This window comes from Triturus cristatus, chromosome 9, assembly GCF_964204655.1.
Source record: "Triturus cristatus chromosome 9, aTriCri1.1, whole genome shotgun sequence".
Classification (NCBI taxonomy): Eukaryota; Metazoa; Chordata; class Amphibia; order Caudata; family Salamandridae; genus Triturus; species Triturus cristatus.
Window position 1 is genome coordinate 1,131,691,574 of NC_140592.1, and position 14,270 is coordinate 1,131,705,843.

General features: G+C 45.0%; 1 protein-coding gene across 2 annotated transcripts in view; it reads right to left on the reverse strand.

Moving 5' to 3' along the window:
• FANCM (FA complementation group M) overlaps nt 1-14,270 on the reverse strand; it is a 797,274-nt gene that overhangs the window by 232,227 nt on the left and 550,777 nt on the right. For both annotated transcript variants that reach the window (XM_085627037.1, XM_085627038.1), the window contains one exon: nt 6,737-6,889. In XM_085627037.1, the coding sequence (XP_085483163.1) occupies nt 6,737-6,889 (153 nt within the window). The remainder of the gene's footprint in view (nt 1-6,736; nt 6,890-14,270) is intronic.

Genomic DNA, 14,270 nt, shown 5'->3' on the forward strand with positions numbered 1-14,270 from the left:
TTTGTGTATTGACCATTGGTCATGCGGCCACTAGGACTTGTAGGATGTAACAAAGCTAGAGTACATGTAATTCATATGTTAGACTGCACTAATAAGTCGTCATCACATCTATATTTTACCGCATTATCTCAGAGTCAACGTATAATATATGGCAACACATTGTATAGAGGCCGGAGAGATAACTTGAATCACGCATTGTTAATTTTGAACAACAGCTTTTGACAAATGCAAAATCTCAGTTAATGCGAATGTTGGCACAAGCTTTACAGATTCACATGGCCACTAAACACTATCTTGTCCTGGGAAACTACTCCCGGAGCCTTAGCTCCATATCAGGCCATTCCAGAGGCTGCAGGTCTTGATTTACATGCATTGCAGATGCACAGCCTGAACTCCAAAGATATAGCTTGAATTGAAACCGGCGTTGGAATTCAAATTCCCCCGGAGACTTTTGGATTGATTACCCCTGGATCTGGGCTTGCCTTAAAAGGTACCCAAATTCTGGGAGGGTTAATAGACTGATTACCAACAAGAGATAAACGTGATACTGTTGAACAGTGGAGAAACTGATTTATTAGTGCAAGCCAGAGATTGAGTTGATTAGATTATCATCATATCAGTTTATGGAGGAATTGTTAAGAAGGGGACTGCCTCAGCCCTTCCTACTGTAAGAGGGAAGGGGGGGATTGGCTCCACTGATAAGAATCCAGGAGCCAAAATAGGGATTGAATCCCCCAATAACCCTCCTGAACCTGCTGAAATCATTGCTACAGGAAAAAGAAAATCCTAGTTTTAATGAGACCTGGAGAGGAGAAATGGGAACATGTGCTTGCTGACAAATGTTATTTGCGACAATGAGAATGCTTGTTTGTTCTCTGTTCTCCAAGATCACAGCATGGCGTGTTTATGTCCTGATTGTAATGATCGGAGTATATTCGGGCGAGTCCAGTGGGGATAGGGAGGGTCCAGGGATGCCCATAGCCGAGGGTGTTAACGACAAGTATTGGGTGACATTATTACAGTAACCGGAGAACATGTGGACTTACAAAATGTGCTCAACATATCCCATTTCTGTATGCGGAACATTAAGAGCACCTTTTTATATTATGTACACCTGTTTAGTTGCTATACCTACTCCTGTTAATGTTCTATTACACTTCTTTACTACTACCAATGTTGATGAGGTGGTGGAGGAGAACAATGTCAGAACCCATCTCTCACTATAAGAGTGTAGTAGATTTTGCCCTGAGATAACAGGAAATCTATGGAAAAATATGACTCATATCATAACAAACAATATCTCTGTTGCAGAAATGTGTAATAGTCTTACTTGTGATCCAGCCAAAATAGGCAAGTGCCAGCAGCTTAAGCTTGACAGTTCTATGACTAACAACTGTAGAGAGGAACGTACAGTGTGTCTGTTAGAGTGATCGTATGTGTACTACTGCAGATAACAATATATCCTGTAACTATTAGGACCTATGATGATTCCTTTGCATTCAGCTTTACATTCTCGCTATGCTAGAGATGCATTTCAATTGTCTAAAGACTGATTCTGAAATGACCTTGTTATGCAAAACTGAACATATTAGTCTAGATGCGTCCATAATAGGCATTCATGTTTAATGGTGAAAAATATAAATGAAACTTCTACTGCTTTAGCTGAATTGCTATTGGAAATCCAGGGAACAAGAAAAGCTGCTTTACAAAATAGGGCTGCTATGGACTATTTGCTTTCAAAACATAACCATGGCTGTGCAGATTTGGAAGCATTGTGTTTCAATTTGTCTGACCATTCCACGTCCATCCGTTCGCATCTTAATGCATTTCATGAATTAGAGAAATTAAACACTATGTGGACAAGGGGTGGTGGGATTGGTTATTTGGATGGTTGCCTGATTTTGCACAACTTTACTATATTTTAAGTGTTATTTACAGTATAATTTGTATTTTGATATCTATTTGTTGCTGTATGCAATGTATGCCTAACTTTATATCCTTGTTTCGTCCTAGAGCTATAAGTTTTACACCTATGAATTATGCTAATTATTTGTCAATAGTCAAGGAGTGGAGTGTAATGCTACAGGTAGTTGAACATTGTTATAAATATTCCCCTTTACTTGGCATATGATTGTTAAGCTTAGTTTATGTTTTATTTTGGCATTCTAAAGTGTGTAGAGTCCTATTTTGAAGAGTGTTCACTTTGTGTCCTGGTATTTTGAAGTCTTGCTCAGGTGTTCTGAAGAGAAAAGTAAGACAGTATAATGTTGCCACTGCCAATATGCCATTTCGGAGCGCTTTAAAGGCAAACAAAATGCGATGTTGAGGTTGAGTTCAGAGCAATCCTTTATTTCAAATGTATAACATAAAAATGCACACGTGTGCTTTCTGTGCTATTGAATATCTGAGTATGATCATTGTTACTCTTCCCTTCCACTCTTGGCTCAGTCCTTCCCAAGAGACCCACTCACAAGAAAGGTAGACCAAATACGGCTCCCTGGTTCTCCCCTAAACTAAGAGAATTAAAACAAACATGCAGAAGATTAGAGAGAAGGTGGTGGCAGAATTACTCAGAACACAGGAAATCAGACTATAGAGAGGGAATCAGGTTATTGAAGTCAGAAATTAAAGCTGCCCAAGTTGCCTTTTATGCGGAGAAAATTAACCTAGCCGCAAACTCACTTTCGAATTTATAAAACTCTCTCCACTTTGCCCCAGAAACCACCAATTCTAGAGGGGGCACTGACATGATGTAACAACCTAGCGGAGTTTTTCCATCAAAGAATTCAAAAGATTTACATGCCCTTTCCAGCCTCTCAGAATGATCCTTGCGTTTCCCATACTAAAGGACTGCAACCTGAATCTCAGCTTTCATTAGGGCAATTCCTTCTCTTGGACTCAGATTCACTTGACCTGATCATGACCAAGGTAACCTCGGGCTCTCCTACTGATCCTGCCCACCCCCCCCTCCCAGTCACTTAATATAGTTGCCAACAACATTCGCCCCGTCATTTTGGACATCATAAACTCATCTATCTCTTCCGGCATGGTCCCCCTTGCCTGGAAATGTGCTCTGGTGAAGGCTCTTCTAAAGACACCCAACCTTGACCAGTCCAATCCAACTATCGTCCCATCTTTCTTCTACCCTTGCTGAGTAAGCTGCTTGAGAAACATATAAACATCACGCTGGTAGAGTATCTGGAGTCTAATAATATTCTCCACCACTCTCAAACAGGCTTCCGCCCTCAACTAGGGACCGAGACTGTCCTTTTGGCAGTAACTGAGGAGGCGAGGAAGATACTGGACCAGGGAGATACTGCAGCAATCATCCTCCTCAATTTAAGTGCTGCATTCAACACTGTCAATCATAACATCTTGACCTGTCGACTTAAGAATCTTGGAGTGGCTGGCACGGCATTGACCTGGTTCCAGGCCTTTCTTAGTGATTGTTTTTTCCAGGTGTTTTAAGGAGATGTTGTGTCTAACCGGTTGCATCTTAGCTGTGGGGTCCCCCAGGGTTCTTCCCTGAGCCCCACACTATTTAATATCTACATGAGACCCTTGGCGGAGATTGTCCATCCTTTCGGCATAAAGATTATCACCTATGCAGATGACACGTGGTGGCATTAAACCACCCCGAGAGGTCATCTAGCACCCTAGGTCCTTGCCTAGAGGCAGTGGCCGAGGGGATGGAACTCTCATGCCTCAAGCTCAATGGGGATAAGACCGAGCTCATGCTCCTCGGCAACTCACCCTCCTTCAACCCTGTCCTTCTCTGGCCGGACTGCCTAGGCCTTGCCCCAGTCCCTAAAGCCCAGATAAAGAGCCTTGGAATATGGCTTGATTGCTCTCTTAACTTCAACTATCAGGCCACCAAGCTCTCAGCCACTTGCTACGGTCTGATGAGGATGTTGCGCAAGATCCTTCCCCTCCAGGCGAGAAGGATCATGGTCCAAGCTCTTATTCTTTCTGGCCTGGATCATGGGATTGCCCTCTATTTGGGAGCTCCTCAATCTACCATTCACAAACTCCAGACGTTTCAGAACTGTGCTACTCGCCTGCTCCTTCAGATTCCTCGCAGGCAATCTGCGAAACCAGCATTAAGGAGCCTGCATTGGCTCCCTATCACGGCAAGGATAACAATTCAAGGCCATGTGCTTGGCTCACAAGGCCTTCTGGAAGAACGGCCCGGTCATCATCCAGTCTCTAATTACCCCCTACCATCCTCCTAGAAATCTCCGCTCTAGCTCCTCTCATCTGGCCATTCCGAAAAAAATACGGAGAACTAGGTGGGGCGGGCGCTCCTTTTCTTTCAACGCCGCTAACCTTTGGAACACCCTTCCTCCAAATCTGCAGAAGGAGCCTAACCTGCTAGCGTTCCGAGAACTGAAAACCTGGGTATCAAATCCTAATCTAATCCTGTAGACTGGAATGATCCGCAGTGAAGTAAAGGCCGTGCAGGCTGTAATACCTGAAAATGTCACTATCATTTGCCTTTTCATAGCATTTGAAATTTCCCGTACTGTGGCAGAAAATAGCCATGCATTTATAATATGTTTGCATACATAAAATGTTGCAGGGCTATGGGCTCCTCTTGGGCTGGGTGCTGCACTTTTTAAAATGTATCCTTTACAAGGCCATCTACATCATCACTGAATAAACCAGGAGGACTGGGAAAGCCTCTGGCGACCTTTAAACATTAATTTCCATTCCTGTAATAGGATTCATTTGATTCTCATCCCAACAGCATGGCTTACACATTGAAAGGCATTGTGCACTTATTTGCACCAGAGATTAGTCTCTAGCTGAATGCAGTATTCAGAGTTGTACAACACATCTTTTTACACCACTCTTTCAAAAAATCTATTTCTTTCTCAAGCACTTATATACATGGATTACAATGATAGTCAGCTATTGATGTTTGATAGGTGTAAGTGCATCTTCACTGCATGGCAACTGTCAACGAAAGGCTCCGGATTTCTTATGTGTTTACCAAAACCCAATATACTGGACACATTGGTAGAAGTGAAATAACTGGAGAAGGATAATGTTACCTTTATGGCACTGTCACTCCTAAGCCATAAGACCGTTTTCATTATAATTGTTGGAGCATACTGCCACTTGGGGATGTGACTGAGAACTGTTACAAAAGCTGCTGAATCAGAGCTTCACACACAATCATCCACAAGTCCACATTGCCACCTCTTCCTAACCAGCACTCAAAAGCAACACCATTGGTTACCTTCATAACAACAAACAAACCTTTGTTGGTGGGAAGGCCGAGTAATCAGCAGAAGATTGCTAATGATGGGAAAGAGCCTACACTAACCATAAAAGTTACTTTTTGGTAATACGACTCCTTATAAGTAACATTTACGCCACTGAGAATTGAAAGGAGAGAAAATGATAGCATTAAGATGAGGCAAATAGTTGCACAGAAAAGTAGGTCATAAGACAACCACAGGCATGTCTCAAACAGCAGGAGAGAAGAGTGTGTCAAAAGAGGAAGACAGACCAAGAAGAATTAAAAGAGAACAGATCTTACTGTCAGTTAGTGAGTAGGAGTAGAGCAGAGCAGTTTTAAGTCGAATGAACAGCGCACAATCTGAATTATATAAGGAGAGAAGATGCAAAGTTGAAGATAAAAAGACAATTGATTGAAAATGATCCATGACAAATGTTTAGAAATATAGGGAAGGAGTAATATAGCAAAGTAAATAAATAGAAGTGAAGAACCAATAAAATATATTTTATGGTTTTAAGACTAGGAATGATAGTTGAGCTTTTACATGATTGGAGGTGGGGTTTACAATATGAAAAAGGTAAGTGAAAGAAGGAAAGTAAACAAGGGTAATGGATATTATTGGACAGAATTTTTCACGGGCTAGACAGAAGAGTGAAAATTCATTATTAGAGGGAATTATAGAGAGAATAAGAAGAAGCAGAACAGGGTAACAGAGGAAGCGTCAAAGCAGAGCTCATCTCTTTTTGAAGTGAAATAAACTGCAACGCCTGGGTCTGAACGAGTAAAGCATAAAACAGGACTGTGGAGCCTTAGGGGAGGAAAGCCATTTAGACCTGCTGAATCTTCTTGATGGCCTGGAGTTCAAGCTGAAGGGAAGCTTGCTTGACCGCACTGTGCTGCGGGAATGCAGCACCTCTATGTACTCCATTCCAAATATCATACCAGCTTCACACATGAACACCCAAGGAAGGGAACTAGGCTTGACCAGGTGGTGAAACAAAGCCTCCGGTACTTATGCATAGGAGTGGTTACTGGTCGTGAAAGGTTCCCAACTCTTAAATGATTGCCGCTCTTTCCAAGGACTATAACAACAAAATGCATCTTAAGCAGATTGTGCGGTGATAGTTCAAAGAGAATTGTTGGCTCATCCAACAACCTTCAGCTGATAAAAGAATGTAAACTTTCAAGGCCCAGCAAGATAACGTACAAGTTTTCACCTTGAGAGCCAATATGCGAAAGAGACACTAATTCGCTATAGACCAGCACATTCGTCCAGCAAAGTTAACATGAGCAAGGAAAACATGGCTGCATTGTTATGGTTACAGTTGTGTTAAGACAAAGGCATCCATTATCACCACTCTCTAGACAAATATAAATCAGATCCAGATTGCATAGTAGAAGTACATAAAGGTTCATGGACTCATGGGCAGTATTGTTGCAAGGACAAGTGATACTTTGAGATTGGAGGGAGCATATGTAAACATGGCCTACCTCTTCATGCCTCAGGAGTTCTATCATCTCCATGACACCAATGAAATGATTGCAGCGGTCCGAATGGTCAACGAGATGCGTGGGTAAGGGCCGATTCTGCCAAAGTCTCCATTCAGACAAAGAAAGTTCATGAAAGTCTTTTGCGTCAGATTCCTAAAATGCAAAGTAAATGGGTGGTAGTGAATGAAGGCATAACTTGTTGTTAATAATGTACTTCAAATGAATAACTGTCAGCAAAATGAAGTATCTACACTTCACCACCTAGATGTTTTGTATAATCTGTGAACTCTCCCGCGTGTTAATGTATACGTCATTGGAAACGCCAAATTTGAGACATTTGCAAGCATCAGACCTCAGAAATAAGGTTGTCACAACAGAGGAACTGGTCTAGCCCAGGGTTTTCTTTCTTGCAAACCACTGGAAAATGCCAATTCAGTCCATTTCACTTTAATGTGGACAACCGTGACAACAACTGCCAGAATTCATGTATCCGTTAACTAAAAGGCCAGGAATGGAGCACTGCGTCATAACGGACACAGCCTTCCAGTAACCTTAGCAAAGAACGGAGTCTAGCTTTCTCACAGGACTAACACAATACCTGCTGCAATCACTGGTTGAGCCCCCGGACTGGTAGGAGCAAAGTTCAGCTTGGAGAGAGAGAATTTTGAGAAAGGCATGTGAGCACAGGTCTCCTTTAACAAGTATTGCCCTGTGGCTGATGGTAAAGTTGCACCTGTTTTAAAAGCAGGTCTCGTGTGTTACATTGTTGGCCTCTTTACAATGATTTATTGCATGGATTCGTAGTGAGCAAAATGGACCAACAGCTAAATAATTAAAAAGTGTGTGTGCTTCGTTTGCTTTTTTCTATCGTGTTACAAAATACCAAAGCAAATTTAGCTTGAAAGCAGTAATACGAAAATAGGATACAAAGATAAAAACCGAATGTAGGCTGAGCACAATTTAAATAACACCTGTAGTGATTGCTCTTTTTGCATCTTTTTGGCAATGACAAGGCACTATTAATTTGTTTAAAAGTAAGCGCTTAAAAATAAATAATTCACTTTCATGACACTAAGTGTATGCTTGCATAAAAAACTGTAATAAATCTAGGCTGCAGTAATGTTGCTACAGCATTGGACGCCAGGGTTTTGACCCCTCTCATTTCACAAAACGTTGCTCTCCTAGAATTGGCGTCTTTGTTTGCTTCAAATGAACTGCCGCCCTGAGTTTACGAGATTTGTTGCCAACAAAACAGACACTAACTCGCAGATATTTCGACTTAATGTATGCGCAAAAGACTAAAAAAGCACACACCACTTGCATGCGGGTGGAATGCTGAAAATAGATCACAATATTAACGCTATGTGGAGGGCACAGCCAGGCAAGGCTACAGAGCGTTTGCTGCATCCGTAAACAGAAGCGCCATATTTGAGAATTGAGAAATGATGGTACTGAATGCCGTCAACTTTAGCCTGCTCCTGGGAGAGGAAGAGAGAGGGGGGCATTCAGAATGGGATAAGCAACCCACACTTCCCGACAAGCCTGGGCACGCCCTTTGTCACAGGACTAAAGGGAGGCATTTAAACTTCTGCCAATGCTCACGCATATCTGAACGCCCCAGAGGGGGTCCCTCTTTTGAGGATTTGGAGGGATGGGGCCAGCTTGTATTGTCCCAAAAGTGTGGAGCTAAAGGCTCTAGAGAAGCTGTGGCTGACCAAAGCTTACATTCACCACTTATAGTTAATTCAAGTAACTATAACTTGCACCCTCGCCAGGCACAGGTTATGACCTCACATATTACATCACTCATGGCATGTTCTAGGATATCATTGATAATACCACTGATGACATCTGAAATGACATCATTGATGATAACACTGTACATGGCAGGGATATTATTAGGTCCTGTGGTTACTTTGCAGTTAAGTTGAAGGTAAAATATAAACTCATACACTACATCATGTTGAACATCAAAAACTTTAATGACATGAATGACTGACAATGAATCATTGCATATATCACTGCATATATGAAAGGTATTAGCATCCTAAAATATTTCCATATTGTTTGTATTTGTTACAACGTTGTATTTTGCCTTTAATTGCTGTAATAGCAGAACTTGGAAAAACAGAACTAAGTGTAGCGGTTTACTAAGAACGTCAGATGTAAGCTTTGGTATGTACTTTGGATTCGTTTTAAGTCGTACAATCAGAGAAAAGAGTTCACAATCTCACTCACCTAGATGATGTCAGGGCAAACAGTAAAGCAGTTTTCCGTAATATGGACTTCAAATAGGGCCTTTGTATGACTTCAAAGAATAAGTCGCTTCGGTAACACCTTATGTGGTACAGACTCTATCTAGCTGCAGATCCCTTACCTTAGAAGGTTCCCCAGGCATCAGACTAGATCCGGAAATCTTTTGTGAGCAGAACTCCTACATGCTGCTAGGTGGGACGTTCAGATATGCGTTCACATTGCCTCTATAGACGCCACACATGCGTGTTGACGTCAGTTACTTTTCACTACTTTCCACGCCAAAAGGGCAGAGCCACGAAGTACAGTGACCAGTGGTGTGGTAAACTAGGGCCCTGAAGGAGAAGTACCCTGTCCCTAGAAATCCATACATAGAGCGGAAAAGATGGGTGGGTGGGTTGGTACAGAATCAGTGGAGAGTTTTGACCAGATAAGGCATTACCGAAGTTAAGTAACTTGTTCATCTGATAGAGACTTCTAGCCACAGATTCCTTGCCTTAGAATAGATACCCAAACAATACCAACCCAGAGCTGGGTTTGCGGATCAATTTCACCCGAGGAAGTCCTGTAGGACCAAACGGGCAAAATGCCCATCTCAACGGACCGGACAGTCCAGATAGTAATGTCCATGTGCAATGAGGCCCACGTTACTGATATTCAGGACGAGATATCCAGGACCAGGAGTCCGCGAGCTCACACAGTGGTTGCAGCTTTAGCTCTGGTGGAAAGAGCACATAAATCCTTGGGGGTAGCTTCTTGGCCAATGTGTGTCATATTTTGATGCAGAGCACAATCCATAGATAGATGGCCTGCTTCTGCACAGCCTGTCCTATCTTCGCTCCGACATACCCCGCAAAGAGCTGGTCGTCCAATCAGAACTCTTTCGTGTGATCAAGGTAGAACAACAATGCTCTTTTTGGGTCCAGATGGTGAAGTCGCGTCTCTTCCTTAGAGGGATGAGGCGGAATGTAAAAAGAAGGCAGAGTGATGGTTTGGCCTACGTGAAATGGAGTGACCACTTTCAGAAGAAAGGAAGCTCTCGTATGAAGCATCAGTTTGTCTGGGTAGATGTTAAGATAAGGAGGCTTCAATGACAAGGCCTGAAGCTCACTGACCATCCGGGCAGATGAGATTGCCACCAGAAAGGCCATCTTGAAGGTAAGGAGCCTGAGTGGACAATTGTGCAGAGGCTCAAAGGGACAACACATCACGAAGGTGAGAACGAGATTAAGATCCCACTGGGGCATAGTGAAGGGAGAGTGGGAGGGAACATTTGTTACAAGCCTTTCAAAAGCCTATGTACAATAGGGGATTGGAAAAGGGAAGGTTAGTCAGGCAACCAGAGAAAGCAGAAATTGCAAATAGATAGGCCTTAATAGTGCCCAGAGCAGAGCCCTGTTGGGCAGGGAAAAGGACAAACAGTAGCACTTGCGAAAGGGGGGAAGAAAGGGGATCGTGTCTTTCTGAACACCATACCACAAATTTAACCCAACGGCAGGTATAAACTGTCTTGGAAGAGGGGCGCCTGGCTGCCAAGGTAGCATTACAGACTTTGGGCAGAAGGTCGAAGACTTCACTGTTGCAGCTTAATCTTCAGACAAGAAGGCAGGGCTTTGACAGGTTCGGGTGGAGAACCCTCCCCTGCTGCTGCAACAGAAGATACTTTTGAAGGGGCAGTCTGATCAGAAGACTGATGGCCATGCTCAACTGCTCAGGATACCCAACTTTCCGTGCCCAGTCTGGAGCCACAAGGATGACTTGGGTCTAGTCGTTCTTTATCGTCTTGAGAACTCTGGTCAGGAGTGGTACGGGCATACAGGAGGCCTGAGCTCCTTTCGAGACAAAAAGCGTCTCCAAGCGAGAGCCAACTTGGGAACTCCAGCGCCCTTAACTGCTAACATTGCATGTTCTCGTCGGTGGTGAACAGATCTAACCAAGGCTCTCCCCATTGCTGAAAGAGACCTTGCACCAGCTCGCAATGGCAATGCCATTCGTGATGCGCTAGGAATCTTCATCTGAGTTTCCCCACTCTCGCGTACAGAGAACACGCCAGATGTTTAACCACCAGGGCAAAAACAGTGTGTGATGAAGTCCACAAAGTAGCAAGCGCCTCTTTGACAACCGATTTTCTTGATTTGACATTGTCTGTGCATATGAACAGTTTTAGGATTACATTACAGTGCCACTGGACAGAAAACTATATTTCCAGTTTCGAGCGGGCACACTACTGCTGGAATCTTTTACTTTTAAATGGGTCCCATCTGATTTTCCGGCTTGTGTCGCGAGCAATCATTCGAAGGAAACTGTAGCGCATGTCTTTTTCGCTTGCCCTGCCTATGTCCTTGCCCATTTCTTTTGGCTTTCACCCCTAGGCAAAGAGCTAAGCACAAGTAGTCACTGCACCACTCACCGTATACTTAGACCGGACTGCTGGCCTTTATATGCATATGCGGTAGCCAAATTTAGAGGTGCTATGTGGCTGGCCCACACGTGGGCAAATTCTTTGTACATGTGAATACTTGTTTTTATTTGTTAATGCAATATGTATTTTATCCATTGCTAATTTGTACGTGTGCGTCAAGCACTTTTAGGATAATTTCATGAATTATCAACTTTGAACTTTTAATTACCATTTGTGTCCACTGTCATCAGGTTGTGCCTTATATGTACTTTTATGGCTTTGACAGCTGAAATAAACTTTTTGATAAAAATAAACCACCAGGGATATGCCCTGCTGTTCCAGTCATGTGTAGGGACGCAGAGCCTCTTGAGAAAGGGTCCACAACCCCACCCCGCCCTGCTTGTTGCATTACCACATGGCGGGAGTGTTCTCTGTAAACACCTGCACTCGGCTTCCCTAGATGTTGGATACAAAGGCTTTCAATGCTAATCGGATCGCTCTGAGCTCCAACAAGTTGATGTGGAGTCTGGATTCGGCCAGAGGCCTCTAATTTCCACTTCTTTCAGATGGAAGCCTCATCCCAGGGGTGACGCATCTGTCACTACAGTCAGATCTGGTTGGGGAAGGTAGAGGGGTCTGTCGCTGACCCAATCGCAGTTCGTCTGCGACCACTGCAGGTCCTTTGCAGTTCACTCCGAGATCTGGACCATGGTGGAGAGATTTCCATGATGCTGCGCCCACTGGAACTTCAGGTTCCACTGCAGAGCCTGCATATGCCAACGGGAATGAGTCACAAGCAGGATGCAGGAGGCCATGAGGCTGAGCAGTATCAGAGTCCGTCTCACCAACATCCAGGATAGCGGATGAAACATCAGTATCACAGCTTGAATAGCCTGGACTCGCCATTCGGAAGGAAAGGCCCGAAACCGCAGCGTTTGCAGAACAGCTCTGATGAAAGGGAGCGTCTGAAAAGGAATCGGGTGCGACTTCGGCACGTTGATAGCGAATGCAGGAGGTCTGCCGTAGTCTGGAGGTGGGGATGACAGCCTGGGGTGAGCTCGCCTTTAACAACCAGTCATCAAGATAGGGGAAGACTAGCACCCAGGATCCCCGCAGATGAGCTACAACCACCGCCATCACCCTGGTGAACACCTGAGGGGCGCTGATGAAGTCTAAAGGGAGCACAGAGAACTAAAAATGCCCATGGCCCACCGTGAACCGCAGGTGGCATCTGTGGGCAGGCAGGATGGGAATATGAAAGTAGGTGTCCTACAAGTCCAACACTACCATCTAGTCTCCAGGGCAGACAGGATTTGAACCAGAGGGAGCATTTTGAATTTCTCCTTCTTGAGAAAGAAATTTAGAGAGCTTAGGTTGCGGATAGGACAAAGGCCTCTGTCCTTCTTGGGCAACAGAAAGTAGTGGAAATAGCAACCACTACCTACTTCTAGCACCGGCACTCTCTCTATGGTTCCTGTGGCCAAAAAGCTGTCACTTCCTGACTGAGAAGAAATAGGTAGTCCTCCGTCAGCCTGTCGTAAGTGGGCAGCATGAAGAGAGGGGCAGCCTCAAAGAGGAAGGAGTAGCCCCTTAAGACAATCTGCAAAACCCACCTGTCTGATGTCATGGACTGCTAGCAGGACGCGTGATGACAAATCCTGCCACAAACTGGGTGCCCATGATGATACGTGGGCAGACTAGGAGGGTTTGGAGACTGTGGCTGTAGAGGGGATGTAGGGGGGTGGTTGGTGCACTGACCAGACTGCTGGCCACCGAACCATGTGACTGGTAGGAACCGCAGCCATGCAGAGGTTGGAGAGCTTGAGCTCCCTGGTGGTTAGGCGGTTAAAGAAGTCGTTGTACGCCCCTTCCATGGCCATGAAAGGAGCAAAAGGCAGAGCGTGCGGAGGGAACACAGAAAGGCCCAAGGACCTGGCCATACCCCAGCTGTCCTTAAAGTGATCCAGCACCGAATCCGCCCTGTCCCCTTAGAGACGGGAGCCATCAATGGGCATGTCCATGAGTGAGGACTGGACACCCCCAGGGTCAAGTCCACAGCAGATGGTGAACTGTGCTGCATCACTCCCATTGGCAATAGCCTGGGACAGTACAGACAGGCCTCCTCCGGGATGGCTGGCAGCACCTGCACAAACGTAACCCACAGTGTGCAGCCTCTTGGATTCCCTGTCTGGGGGTGCGGTAGGGAATGCGTCAGGATTTAAGTCAGGCATGGAGGCTTGGACCACCAAGCTCTCCAGGGTAGGGTGTTGGGTAAGAATATTTGTGTCCTCTTGAGCTGGGTGGTGGCAGCCAGCAATCCTTTTCACTGGAGCCCCTGTGTTGGGCTTGGACCAAGGCCCAAGCAGGACGTCAGTAGGTGCCTCACTGAAAGGGAGAAGCTGTTCTGATGGGGACGTTCTTGGCTGAATCACTTCAATCAAACATTAGTCTTGACTGCCAGCGAGGACAAGCTATGGTCCAGGAACTCAGTCCCTCAGTTCCGCACCACCATTGCGAATGAAGCTCCCACCTCTGTAGCCACGTTAGGGGGAGAAAGCCTGCCAGTATCTAGAGAAGTATCCTGTCCACTGACTTCACTCAGATCCTCAGCCCAATCCAGTTGATCTTCATAAGGTTGGTATTTTTCAGGGTACAGTGACCTCTTTTAATACTCCCGAGTCCTAGCCGGTAAGAATAGGGCTAAGGCTCTGGTCGGCGCCGGCATTGGACAACGCCCCTCTGGGTCCATGTCAGTCAGGGCTAAGAATGGGGATGGAGCCGCCGGGGCCTGTAGTGTCTGCCTCAGGATTTCCATCGGGAAAGGTGGAGGTGGCACGACCAGCAAGGATCCGGATCCATCTGTGGATCTTAGGGGCCCAA